The sequence below is a fragment of the Chinchilla lanigera genome, unplaced genomic scaffold, assembly GCF_000276665.1.
Source record: "Chinchilla lanigera isolate Chin_1 unplaced genomic scaffold, ChiLan1.0 scaffold00069, whole genome shotgun sequence".
NCBI classification, from domain to species: domain Eukaryota; kingdom Metazoa; phylum Chordata; class Mammalia; order Rodentia; family Chinchillidae; genus Chinchilla; species Chinchilla lanigera.
In genome coordinates this window covers 3,473,752-3,487,486 of record NW_004955470.1, presented here as the reverse complement: position 1 = coordinate 3,487,486, position 13,735 = coordinate 3,473,752, and the positions used below count along the sequence as shown (strand labels likewise).

General features: G+C 44.7%; 1 protein-coding gene across 1 annotated transcript in view; it reads right to left on the bottom strand.

The window, feature by feature from the left end:
* Znf2 (zinc finger protein 2) overlaps nt 1-13,735 on the bottom strand; it is a 38,328-nt gene that overhangs the window by 16,381 nt on the left and 8,212 nt on the right. Inside the window, exons 2-5 of the mRNA XM_005400643.2 lie at nt 12,767-12,838; nt 11,441-11,567; nt 9,536-9,649; nt 6,032-9,098 (exon numbers count right to left, since the gene is read on the bottom strand). Of these exons, the coding sequence (XP_005400700.1) occupies nt 8,104-9,098; nt 9,536-9,649; nt 11,441-11,567; nt 12,767-12,799 (1,269 nt within the window). The 5' untranslated portion in view covers nt 12,800-12,838 and the 3' untranslated portion in view covers nt 6,032-8,103. Of the gene's footprint in view, nt 9,099-9,535; nt 9,650-11,440; nt 11,568-12,766; nt 12,839-13,735 lie in introns of the transcript that reaches the window.

Here is a 13,735-nt window from a genome sequence, read left to right as displayed (position 1 = left end):
AAAAAAAAAAAAAAAAAAAAAAAAAAAAAAAAAAGCAAATAGATAACATATAACTGGCCTTCAGTGTTTGTTAAAAATACAATTTGTATATGATAAGAATGAATGCAAAACATTGCCTGACTTATTGGGAGTACCTTAACAGAGGGAGAGCCTGAAAAAAATCACAAAAAAAGGTTTAAATAGAAATTAGAAGTGGAAGATGAGCATTTAGCCCCCAGAATGTTTCAGTTATTCATCATTTGATATTTACTGTTGAGTGTTCCTTTTACATGCCAGTACAGAAAAAGTCACTGGGACTCTAATGAACAAGACAGAAACAATCCATGCCCTTATGATGATTATTCTACTAGACATACAACAAAGAAGAAATAGAATAATATTACACCTGGTGATGAGTATGGAGTGGGAACTGGATTAGGGGCTTCTTTAGAGGGACTGTAAATAATGGTCATCTGGAAGTGACATTTGAGGTGAGAACTGACAGAGGGAAATTAACCACCTTAACAGCCAAAAGAAGAGCACTGCAGGGAGAGGTATATGCCAAAAAAGAGGACCTACACAGAGAAACATGGGATGATCAGGGCAGTTGATTATGTGTCAAGAACGGCAGGCAGTAAACCTGGAAACAAAATCCCAATAACTTCCTAACATCACCTTCCTGCAAAGGGCCCTCTGAGGAGGGAGCAGCTGCTTCTCTGTCCTTTGAGAACTTTCCAGCCACATCCTTAAACTTGAGTGATTTCTGAAAAGACAAAAAAAAAAAAAAAAAAGAAAGACATTCTTGCTTAACTCTGTCTTCTTTCACATCTGAGTAGGAAAAAAGATCACAGCACCCGAAGGCATATAGAAAAAATGGTTTTGAAAATGTCAGAGATGCTTGATAAATTAGAGAAAAGAAACAGGTCTGTGACCTGAGCCATAAAAGTCTTGGTTATGGTTTTGTGCTATGCTATCTACAGTGGAGTTTCCAAATTTAAAGGATGCTGTTATTTGACTTCAGTTTTTTTAACTATAAAATGAAAAAATTGGATCAGATGAATGTTAAAACCCTCTCAGCTCTAACACTGATTGATTGGTGAGCTCTCAGCCTGCCCTACTAGTTCTGAGTCAAGGAATGGAGGACAGTCTAAGGCAGAGGAGCTGAAACTGGAGGACTGAAACTTGATGATGCAGTGCACTTTTGAAAGGATTCTGAGTTTTTATTTTCTCTTGAAGATTCTCATTACTTCCTGAGCCACTGAGCTCATTGCCAGAGGGAGAGTGCTGTCTCAGCCCTCTGCTCTCCAACCATTAAATGCAAACTCAGGAGGGGGACTGGTACCTACTCAAAAGAAAGGCTCCTGAAGCTGTGTTGCATGGGAGGAAGGAGAGTCAGGAGCCAAAAAGGGCATGGGTAAGCATTCTCCCAGAGCCCAACTTCCACGAGGATGGAACAGGTCTCCGAGTATTCACTCGCTGGCTGCAGGCAGTGCTAGACTGAAGGAAGTCCAGTTCACCTGCCATCGGGCTGTTCAGGAAAGAGCTGCCTTTTTTTTTTGTCTTCTCTGTTCTCTTGGAAGAGACCCAGCTCTGAGACAGCAAGCTGGGGAAGAAAACATGAAAGGGTCCAATCCTACTATCCTACAGTGATGCTTAATCTAGATTGTCAGCTTGATTGCTTGAAGAGACACCTAGGAGATTAGTAAAGCACACACTTCCGTGTGTGTGGGTGGGTGGGTCATAGGGGCGTGACCTTGAGGATAATATGTGGTCCCTGGCCCTGCTCTTCCTAGCTTTTCCCACTTTGCTTCCTGGCTGCCATGAAGTGGGCAACTTTTCTCCACTGTGCTATTTCACTGTGGTGTTTTGCCTTGGAGCCAGCCAACCATGGTAGAAACCTCTGAAGCCACAAATCAAACCCTTCTTTCTTTAATTGTGTGTGTCAGCTACTTTGTCCCAGCAGCAAGAAAGCTGACTAGCACACCTACTTAGGGCAAAGCGTGGCTACAAACAAAACCACCCATTCTAAGGAGTGGATGTTACAGTTACTGGCACTGCTTTGTTCCTGGGTTAGTAGATTCCTAAAAACAGAACTCCGTTCCTACATCAGAAAACTATTAAAAATCAAAGTTCATGCCAAAGTTAATGTTTACTCCATTTTATAAGCCTGTAGTTACCATTTAACTCTTGAGTCTGTAGTATTTTGTTTTGGTGTAAATAAGCAATTTAGATTACTCAAATTTGATTATCAAATTCAATTTGGTCATGAGGATACTATATTAGCCATTTAAAAAGCAAACATGAAGGGCTGGGGATTTAGCTCAGTGGCACAGCGCCTGCCTGGCAAGCGCGAAGTCGTGAGTTTGATTCCCGGTATCGGAAAAAAAACAAAAACAAAAACAAAAACAAAAAAAAAGCAAACATGAAACCTATAGCATTTAAAAAGTAATGTAAAAGAAAATAGACAACTGTGTACTAGTCAAGTATTGTTTAGTTCTGAGGACCAGAAGTACGTTCAAGCCAGCTCAGGTTAAGTGGGGAGCTATTTTTAGGGTTCAGTGGGCATTATAAGGATTTGTAATGAAACTGCGTCCAGACCTCATTCCATTTGTGGCCCCTACTGAGATCCAAGAGCATGTGGCTCCTGTCTTGCATCTTACTGAGTGCCAGGAGTCCACTTACAGGTTCAAGAAACTGACAAGGTCCCATCTCAGCAAGAAAGGAAGGCAGAAGCCAGATGCTGGAAAGTCCAGCCTGTTTCTTTGTTAGAGTCATTTTCTGCAAAACTAGGAGGTTGTGTTGAAAATAATACTCAGCTATTCAATGGTCAGTATAAGATTAATACAGCTGCTCTTTCAGAAAGATGAAAAGATAGACTAAGCATGACAGACAGGCTGACACCCCACCCCTACCCCTGCAGCACTGGCTAGCATCACGGAAGCGCGGGAGATAAAGGACTGACCAAGGAACTAGTGGATTTGGAGTACCATGGTCACCTGCAGAGACAGGTGGATCCCTGCCCAAAGTAGGATTCTGCTGTTGAATCAATGACACACATGCATCAATGGAGCAGGGTTTCTTATTACATGACTGGGGCCTCTGGGGAGAGCCAGGCAGGCCTGTCTAGTCAGCCTGAAAGGGCTTGAGAGTGGGGAAAGGAGCCCTGCCTGAGTTTCTACTGTGTCCCACAGGCCCAAGGGAAAGCTGCCAAAGCAGACAGCGTCAAGCTTTCTGATCAGCCAGTCTAGGTGTAGGAGGAGGGAGAAGTGAGACCTAAGAGCTGTCAAACAACAGAAAGTGGAGGCGGCTGGCTGTGGTGGCGCACGCCTGTAATCCCAGCTACTATGGAGGCTAAGGCAAGGGAACCACACGTTCAAGGCCAGCTTTGGCAATTTAGTAAGACACTATCTCAATAAATAAAAAGGGCTAAAAGTGTAGTATTTACACACAATGGAGCACAACTCTGCCATAAATATAAATGATGCATTTGTAAGAAAATGGATGCACATAGGGATAAGTGAAACAAGACACACAAGCTTAAATATCACATGGTTTCTCTTATGTAAAAGCCAAAATTATAAAAAGCAAAATAAAAGATAATAGGAAGTAGGGAGATTGTTCTCAAATGGAAAGGGGTTCAAGAGATGGAGGGAGGGAAGAGGGAGAGGAGGGAAAGGGATTGAAAAAAGGAATTAAGATGTGTTATGTACAAGTATCAACTCTACACAAGAAATGTAAACATTTTGTACTGCAAACATCAAAAAATAAAAATGAAAATAACTAGGGATGTAGCTCAGAGGTAGAGCACCTGCCTAGCATGTGTGAGACAAGTTCAATCTCCAGTACCACAAAAAAGAAAAGCAGAGACACATTACACAGAGCAATTACACACCCAGGGCAAGATGGAGAACCTCTGTCTCCTAATGGTCTCCAGTCCTTTTCCTCTTGGGGCCTGGCGTGGGGACAACCTTATGACATAACAGCACCTGGAAAATATAGGGAGTAATATTCTCAAGGGAAAGGTTTGTTTCTTTGGTGGCAGTTTTTTTTTTCCCCTGAGCCTTGAAAAATTCAACAATAATCTTCCCAGACTTGCCCGTGTAAAATGACAAAACAATATTCTGGGCATTTATCATAAATAGATTTCATTTGTTGGAAGAGCAAAAGAGAGAAAAAGAAAGAGGAAAGGACTCAGTGATAACGGGACCCATCAGTGCCCCTGAAGCTGGCTCCGTTGATAGGCTGATACAGTCCAATGTGATGTCACATTTGACACTACTCTCTGAATTCCAACTATAGTTGTGATCCTCTACTGATCAGATTTCTTCCTTGTGTTAACAGATTTGCATGCCCTGCTGGGTACTGAAGGAACAATGAGAGCTCTGTCCATCTTCATCTCTTGTTCCATGAGTTCTCTAAACAGAGAATCTGGATATGTAGCCTTGAACTTTTAGAATGGCCAATGCAGAGGTTATGCTTTCTGTGTATGTGAGCAGGACATCTGTTATGTGCTACACAAACACAGATGATCATAAATGGGAACTGGACTGGAACCAAGCTGATCTGTACAGCTATCTACTCGTACGTGGATTTGCACATCTTCCTCCCTCAGGAACACCACGTTCTTATTCTCTCCTGCAGTGCAAGGCTCAATGAGGTCTTTGACCTCCAGTTCTCATAGACTTACTGACCCAACGCCTCCAATCATTTGGCCATGGCCACTGTGTTTCTCAGTTGGAATCCTTGAGACATTTATTTGTTGTTGGCCACTGAGAGACTAATGAAATTAGATCATGTTTTAACTTCTTGCCCTGTCAGCTATGGCCAAAGACTATGAACGACAGCAGTTGTCAGAGGAAGGGACTATGACCAGGTTAGGCATACTGCTCATTCTTAGGAGTGCAAGCTGAGAGAAGAATGAGGGGATGGGTATGGCTGAGTTCAGAAGCTGGCCAACCCTCCTGGTGGTCATCCTTGCATCCTGACATCCCAGATCCATTTCTGGGATTAGTACTACTGTTGGCTGTCTGTCCCAGGCTTCAGGGCTTAGGTGTCCTCCATTTGCAAGATTCTAATGCTGTAGTCTGAATCTGGAATGTAACCCTAAAGCTCATGTACTAAAGGCTTGATCCCCCAGCTTGGTGCTCTTGGGAGGTGATGGAAACTTTAAGAGGTGGTGTGTAAAGGAAGGTCTTCGGGTCACTGGGGCATGCCAGTGAATGGGACTGTAGGACCCTCTCATCTCTTGTTCTTTCTCTAACAGTGAGGTTAGTGGCTTTGCTCCACTTGCACCCCTGCCATAATGTATTGTCTCACTACAGGCCCACAGTTATGGGGCTAACTAACCATGGCCCAAAACCTCCAAAACTGTGAGCCAAAATAAACCTTTCTTTTCACAACCTGATTATTTCAAGCATTTTTTAAATGTAGCAGTAGAAAGCTGGCACATCTCGCCTCGGAGTTCTCTAGCACTGACATCCCTTTAAAGAGCTGCTTCATGGAATGTTTCTGCTCATTTGTGTGGTGAACATTCAATTCTCTTAAAATTTAGGTAGGGCTTATTTGGCATCAAAGACATTATTTCTTCAAAACCACTTTAAAGTCATAGGCTAAATCCTACTCAATCCTTTTTACCTTGATGCTTGACATACAAGTTGATCAAACGCTTTCAGAAATTTGATCCTACTAATGGCCAGTAGGTGAAGCTAAAACCTTGGAATTTAAGGCTTCTACCACTGCCTGCCATATTGGGAGTTATCAATTAAAGGTAAAATGGCCCCTAGAGTTTTTAGCAATTGATTCTAAAACAATATCCTACATTTTAGAAAATGCTGTGCAGACTACCAAATTTAAAGAGGAAACAGAGAAAACCATCAGTTACATCCCTACTGTTTCAGTCATCACTGCACTCCAAAGTCCATTGTAACTCTGATGTTTTTCAATCTCATCCTGCTGACAATGGCAGAATGTTTCAGGGAAATACTTGACCCTCAGTGTATTTTAAATAAGGCAGTCAATTAAACATTTAGAACACTCAGAGACAGTCAACAGCCAGGTTTGTCAATATTCCCTTTTATTTTCTACATCATTAAATATCAGTCATTGTCCATACCCATAGACTCTGTCACATTTTATTCAACCTGCTTCAAAAATCCACACAGTAGAAGTCTTCCCTGCCACTTATTTGCTCTAAGGTGAACCAAAATTAACAGACATGTAAGCAGGTTAGGGTTTTGTTTGGAAACCTGGCTTCTTGAATCACTTCTGGGGGAAATTACCTTAATTCACTGGAATTCATGTAATCTAATTCCACACAGCTTTTCAGAACCGTGTCCTTAGGCTGGGGATATAGCTAAGTGGCACAATGCCTGCCTGGCAAGTGTGAGGTCCTGAGTTTGATTCCTGGTACCAGGAAAAAAAAAATAAAGAATGATGTCCTTTTCTGGGCTTCACCATAAGCAAATATAAAGGGAATACAGACATCTAGAGTCAAGGTGACCAATATTTAATAAAATAAAGATATCAGTCTAGGACCAGGAAACACAATAATTTTGGAAATCAGGATGTAAAGTTTTTGGTAATGGGACTCCCACGAAGGCAGGTCATAAATATTCAGAGAAGTCTGCATTAAATAGGGAGCTGTTTTAGGTCCTGAGCCCAAGGTAAGATGGGTAAGATGGGCAAGAAGGAGGTCATGGGAAAAGACTGACCTAAGAGTAATACGCAAATTTAACAGGTGGCTCTTGGTGTTAACCAAGTATGGAGGTTTCTGTTTCTGCTCCTAGTCTTCAGTTGCTAGATTTTGGTGCATGAAATTTCAGCAAAAGAGATGCAAGCCTGGCCCTTAAAGGTATCCCATCAATTCCTCTAGCGTTCACTTCCTTCTTCACAGTGACTTTGGAAGTCAGGTATTCTAAATGATGAGGACAGAACGAGACAGACTGACTCACATCAGACTGGATGTGAGGCACAGATCTTTGTTTATCTGGGGGGTTTCCTTGTTAGCTCACCCCAGCTTAGCATGTCCCTCTTCTGAAGAGGGAACGATTAGAATTAGGAAGTGACTCCTGCTGCCATGAGGTCTGGGATAATAAAGCTTCAGGTAGGGGTGTGAAAATTCAGAGAAAGGGTATGAATCGAAGAGGTGTTTTGAATGGAGAGAACTTGGTATTCATTCAGGTAAGTATTTACTGAGCACTATTTGCAAGGCACTGTGTGAGACACAAAGTCCTGTAAGTCACACTTCCAAGTGCTTACAACCTAGTGAAGGAGATAATATATGCACATATATTATAAACCAAAACTTGGGGCATGATGGTAGAGAGAAAAGATTTTGAAAGGGACTAACTCAAGACCTGGTTTCACCTTCGCTACTATGTCACCTTGAGCAAGTTACTCAATCTCTCTAAACTTCGGCACGCTCATCTGTAGAATGCGGACAGCAGTGGTGCCTATTTCACAAAGCTGGCGAGAGGACTGAACAATCTTGTCCTTGTAAAACTCTTAGCTGAGTGTTTACCCCATAATAAGTGCTCAGGAAGTGCTAATGACTACTAGAAATATTAAGAAATCTAAAAGCTAGGGCACACAAGAACAAGGTCAATGCCCAGAAAAGCTCCAAGAGAGAGGGACTAACAATTATAAAAACAATTTAGTGTAAAAAAAGACAGTTGCTCTGGTGTAATTGTGCCTTTCCCCTCTTGTTGTAGCCTCCAGTTGTTTAAAGTGCAGTGATACCTAGAGCCAAGGTTCTGACGAGGTATCTCTGAAGACTCCCTCCTCTATCTATCTTTGTTCTAATAACCTTGCCAAAACATTTGTTTTGCAATGCTGGTTATTAAACCCAGGGCCTTGCACATGCTGGGCAAGTGCTCTACCACTGAGCTACATCCCTAGCCCCTCTCCAAATACTTGACTCTGTAGAGTCATTTTCTACTTTCATACCTCACATCAGTTCTACGACACAGTAGGTAAAGAGTGTTCATCCAAACACTGTGGAGCAGAGGCCAGACAGGACAGGAGCCAGAATGGGTAGAAGGAGCAATGCTGGGCTTGGGTGTGACAGAGGAGACCTGCCTTAAGTTTGTACAGAGGTCCTTGCTCTGACTCAAGCTCCCACAGAGCTCAGTCTATCCCCTGTTTGGCATACCGCCGCTGATGCTGAATGACTGAGGATTTTGAGCTGAACACTTTCCCACACACGCTGCACTCAAAGGGCTTCTCCCCTGTGTGAACTCTCTGATGCCGTGTGAGCCGGCACCTCTGGCTGAAGGCCTTGCCGCACTCGCTACACTCATACGGCTTGTCGCCTGTGTGGATCTTCTGGTGCTGTGTGAGGGATGAGCGGTCGAAGAAGGCTTTGCTGCACTCATTGCACTGGTAGCGCGGCTCCCCCACATGAGCTTTCTGGTGTCTGTTCAGTGATGAGACTCCATAAAAGGCTTTCCCACACTCGCTGCATTCATATGGCTTCCTGCCCGTGTGGATGAGCTGGTGGCGTGTGAGAATGCTTTTCTGGCTGAAGGCCTTCCCACACTGGTGGCACTCATAAGGACTCTCTCCAGTGTGGATTCTCTGGTGCCGAGTGAGGGATGAGCGGTCGAAGAAGGCTTTCCCACACTCACTGCACTTGAAGGGCTTCTCTCCCGTGTGGATGCGCTGGTGCACCGTTAATGAGGATCGGTCAAAGAAGGCTTTGCCACACACTCCGCACTCGTAGGGGCTCTCCCCAGTGTGTGACATCAGGTGTCGGCTCAGGCTGCTCCTGTGGCTGAAGGCCTTCCTGCACTCAGGACAGTCATAGGGCTTCTCCCCAGTGTGTGTCCTCTGATGCCGGATGAGGGAAGAGTGGTCAAAAAAGGTCTTCCCACAGTCACTGCATTCCTGGTCTCTTTCTTTAGGGAGGACCTTCCGGGGTGGCGCTGACCCTCGCTGCAAGCTTTTGGCCTGGGAAGGGGGCTTCTGGCAAGTCCCCACTGCGGGGCTTTCTTTCTCTGCCCCCAACCATCCCTCTGGTACTTGAACTTCAAGTCTGGGACACAGACTTTGCCTGCCAAGGCTCTGGCTCAGTGTTCCTTCCCCTTTGGAGTCATCTTGAGTCTCTGGCTTGGTCTCCCAATCTGGAACAGACAGAAAAACATGCAGTTTGTTCTCTGGGCCAGGAGATGTTGGAGCAGAAAGGAGATACCATGATGAATCTGAAAGCAATGTACGGTCGCGGCACTGCTTGCTCCCACAAGGTCAGGGAAGGTCTGAGATGGGGCGGGGGGCAGTGAGGAGATCTGATGGCAGATACCTCAGCATACAGGAGGACTGGGAGAGGAGGCTGAGTAGAGAGGGTGGCGACTGGCAGGAATATCAGAGTGTGAGGAGGCAACGTGACAGACATGACGAATACAGATGAATACTTCAAGGCGTAGAGAAAAACAGTGCAAGTTGATGAGTGATATAAAACAAGCACCCGAACAAAAGGTAGCACTCCATGTTTCTTCGTGCCCCCATACCCCAAGACACACACAAAATGAAATTCTGTCCCGCCTTGTTCATTCTCAGTTACCTAGAGAGACACTCTGTGGGCATTCTCTCTTCTCAGATCCTTGAAGACCCTCTATCCATGGCTCATCCCCTCTCTTCAACCGAAAAATCACATCAGGTGGGGGGACTGGAAGTCCTGCTCATGGAGACAGAAACAAGCCAGGTGGCTGCACATGCCAAAAATACATTTGTTAACTGTTCTGAAGCTTAACCCTGACTTCTGCATCTATCAGAGGGAAAGCAAGAGGCAGAAAGTGCAAGCCAGGAAGGCAGGACACAAAGCAGAGGAACCTCTGAGGTCAGGACTGAGGTTCTAGAAAAAAACAGCTACTTGGCCAGAGTGTTGACAAAATAAATCTACTGGAATTCACATGAAAGGGATGCGACGCTTCCTTGCTGGGCACGGTGGGGAGGAAGATCCTTGGCTCAGGGGAGGGGAGAAAAAAGGAAAATAATTTTTAAGCAGAAAAGCATAATAGCCTCACGTTTGTTTCTTTGTTTACAGTCTGTATTATGCTTTGACTGAAACAAGCAGGGAAATTACAGACAGATACAAGTAAAAAGGAAAATCAGCTTTCGTACACTGTATTCATTTTCTTCTTTCTTTCCATTATTCTGATACTGAAAGATACCTATTGATATATTCTGCTAAACCGGATAATGAAACAATACTGCTTTGTAAGCGGCTTTTTTCACATAATAAATTAAAATCATTTTATTTCAATTAGCACAGATCTATATCACCATTTTACTGGCTACAAGACAGTACACCACATGGAATAATATAATTAAAGAGTCCCCTGGCAAACATTTTAGACTGTTTTTAATGTTTTGCTGCTAATATACAATGGTATAATGAACATTTTCATGTCCTGTGGACTGCTAATCCTGTTATTTCATTAGGACTGATTCCTGGAAGTAAACCTACCTGTTTTTAGCTATAGATATAAAAAAGAGATCTCTCCTAGAAATAGGCTAGAGCTCTAAGCTTCCTTTGCGTGGGGGCCCAGGCAGGTCTCAAACACCTGGCCTCAAATCATCCTTCTACCTCGGGCTCCCAAGTAGCTGGGACTACAGACTCATGCCACCATGCTCAGCTTCTGCTCCTTATTCCTGAAGCTCCTGAGAGGTTCTCATTACCTACAGGGCCAATGTAACACCTCACCAATACCTGACAAAGCAATTGCTGTTAACTTCCCCTTTGTTACGCACAAACCTCTATAACTGTGAGTGCCTCTAAGGGATCTCTCTGACTGTTCTTAAATAGTCAAAATCAAACACAGCTCTGGTGACCTATGCAGACAAAGGATCCTATGTTCACACTGTACAAACCCTTCTTTTTGTTTTTTATTTTGTTGTTTCTTTCCGGTACTGGGACTTGAACTCACGACCTCATGCTTGCCAGGCAGGCACTGTGCCGCTGAGCTAAATCCCCAGCCCCAACACCCCTTTTTAAAGGAGGATAATTCTTCTCCCTCCTCTGGCTTCCAGGACGGGAAATCTCCCCACTCCAAGATGGCCTCTTGCCTACAAATTAGTCCTCCTGATGGAGCTGAGAACGTCACCTGCCTGGCAAGTCAGGAGAAGACCTGAGCATACGGTATTCTTCTGTTTGTCCCCACTGGAGAGCCAGCTCCCTGCAGCCAGCACACCCTCTGCTGTGTCCCCAGCCCTGTGTCTGCAGGGGCCAGCTGCTGAGGGAGGGGACCAGTGGGGAACAGCACCGCTTAGGGCGGGGGAGCATGTTGTGTCTAGTGCTAGGTGCAGCGCTAAGACGCCCACTGCGGTGCCCACTGGAGCCACATCTGTTGGTTCTTTTGTCTGTCAGTGGCTCAGAACTCAGAACGCAGGGGGAGAGGTACCAATGTCTGAGCCTCCCCAGCCCACACAACGCAGGACAGGTTCTGACTCCTGGACGTCCCCTTACCCAGAAAGACAATGCTCTCATAGTTCTCCAGCATCACCGCCTTGTACAGTGCCCTCTGCATGGGGACCAGATGCCGCCACTCTTCATCTGTGAAGATTACAGCCACGTCCTCGAATGTCACCGATTCCTGAAAACACAACCACACTCTCCCTTACTCTCAATGCGTCTCTTTACTTGGATCAGCCTGAAATGTCATAAAGATGACAGCCCTGGAGGATGTGCAGAAGACAGGATGGGAATGCCTCTGACAAGGCGGGGATTTAAAGCACTCGGAGAGAGCGGCCTGCTCTCCAAGGCATGAAGCTCTTGGCCACGATCTCCTCTCCCGAGTGCGCAGTGTGGATCACAGTCCCACATGCGTACTGGAGCTGACATTTAGAAGCTCTTTTCTCAGACTTACAGGAAATTTGCCTCAACAGAACAGAAAAACATCCCCAAATATGCTTCACTCAGCTTCCCTAAATAGTTACATTTGCTTCCAACTGCTTTACCTTTCTCTCCCTTCCTGTACTATCCACTCCCCCATCTTTTTCCTGAACTTGAGTAATCTGTGAACATGTCCCTTTACTCCTAAAATTTCTGTATATTTTACAGAAACAAGAAATAAACACACTTTTGTATAATCAAAGTATCATTATAAAAACCAAGAAAAAAGCATAAATACTACACTATTATCTAATGTATGATCTTATGTAAAATTTGTTTATTTATTTATTTATTTTTACAAATCTTTAGAATAAGGACGCTGATTAGATTATCTCTGGGGTCCCTCTCACTTCACTTAAAGGTCTGCAATGATTATGTAAGCCTGCATCCTTACCCCATGACTCCCCGGAAGTTGTGGGCTAGTACAGGGAACTGAAGATTCTGCCTTGTAATGGAGCAAGATGCACATCTGCACCCAGTAGGACCGTCTGTAGTACCTTCCAGCCTCACTGAGGTACTCTAAGCACGTATTCCATTCCCCAGTCTAACCCTGACACCCGGCGCCTACTCTCAGTCCATTCGCAGATACACTAAAGTCAGGACCAGAACCAGCCCACTGATCCTCACACTTGCCGGTAACACCAGTACATTGGTTGTTAGGCAAAAACACTCACAGCAAAGGCTGCAAGGGTTGTGTGCCTGGCGACAGACTAGTGGGCACATGCTAAAGGTAAGAGAAGGTCACCAGAAAACACATCAGTCAAATGGGAAGGACCCCCAGGGAGAGGGGAGCCCTTCAACTGCCCAGGAGGATCTAACCAGAAGCTCCACACAGAGAAAGACAAGTGGGACCTTCTAGAGACTAACAGCGTATTTTGGAAACATCGAAGTCCACCTTACCTGGCATCTGGTAGGTAGAGACACAACAGCCATTCCCTCCTGGGTGCTCGCCGGGTAGGAGAGGACAGAGTCCTAAGGAGGCAGAGGCATGGTGTGAGAAGGAAGGTATGAGAAAGACCAGTCCAGTAGTCTTCTGATCATGAAGCAAGAACTCTCCATATGTCACTGAGTGACTACCTGTTCCATTTCCAATACCCTACAAAATGGTATGTAAAGCAAGGCCAAGCAACCCTGGCTCATCCCAGAAGTGGAACCAAAGGCCGTGGATATTGCAAGTTAGACCACTGCAATCCTTGGGACAGAGTTCTACTCCTAGGAGTCACAACATATTAAGATTCATACTGTACTTATACATTCACTTCAATATTGTCTTGAATGAGGGGCTGGGGATTTAGCTCAGTGGCACAGCACCTGTCCGGCAAGTGCAAGGACGTGAGTTTGATTCCCAGTACCGGCAAAAAAAAATCCAAAAAAAAAAATATTGTCTTGAATGTTTACTGGTCAAAAAACATAAAACCTGTAAATAACTATATGGATGAGATACGTCAAATAAAACCCGTGATCTCTTCAATGGGAAAATACCCCATGCGCAGCCATTGCTAAAGAAGTAGCTACGATCTATACCACGTGACCCTGTCTCACTCCTGCAGCCGCACTGACCAGGTCACAAGTGGGCAATGCAGACATAAACTGAGATGTGATTTAGAGTGAAGAGGTAACATCTTTCCTCAGGACAGGAAGTAAAAAATGTCTAGACAACATGTGGGTGGGGAGCTGAAGGGATGTCGTGAGGTCCTGAGGTAGCCATGAGGATCAGGACAACCAGTGTTACGAGGCAGGCCCCATGCTGTGACAGGTTCAAGGCAGAGACAAGTCATTAACAGAGATTCAGACAAGAATCAGGCAGGGGACAACAGCTCAGACATATTAGTGGGGAAGAACTGAAGCAGAGACCTAAGAGTTCCTGGC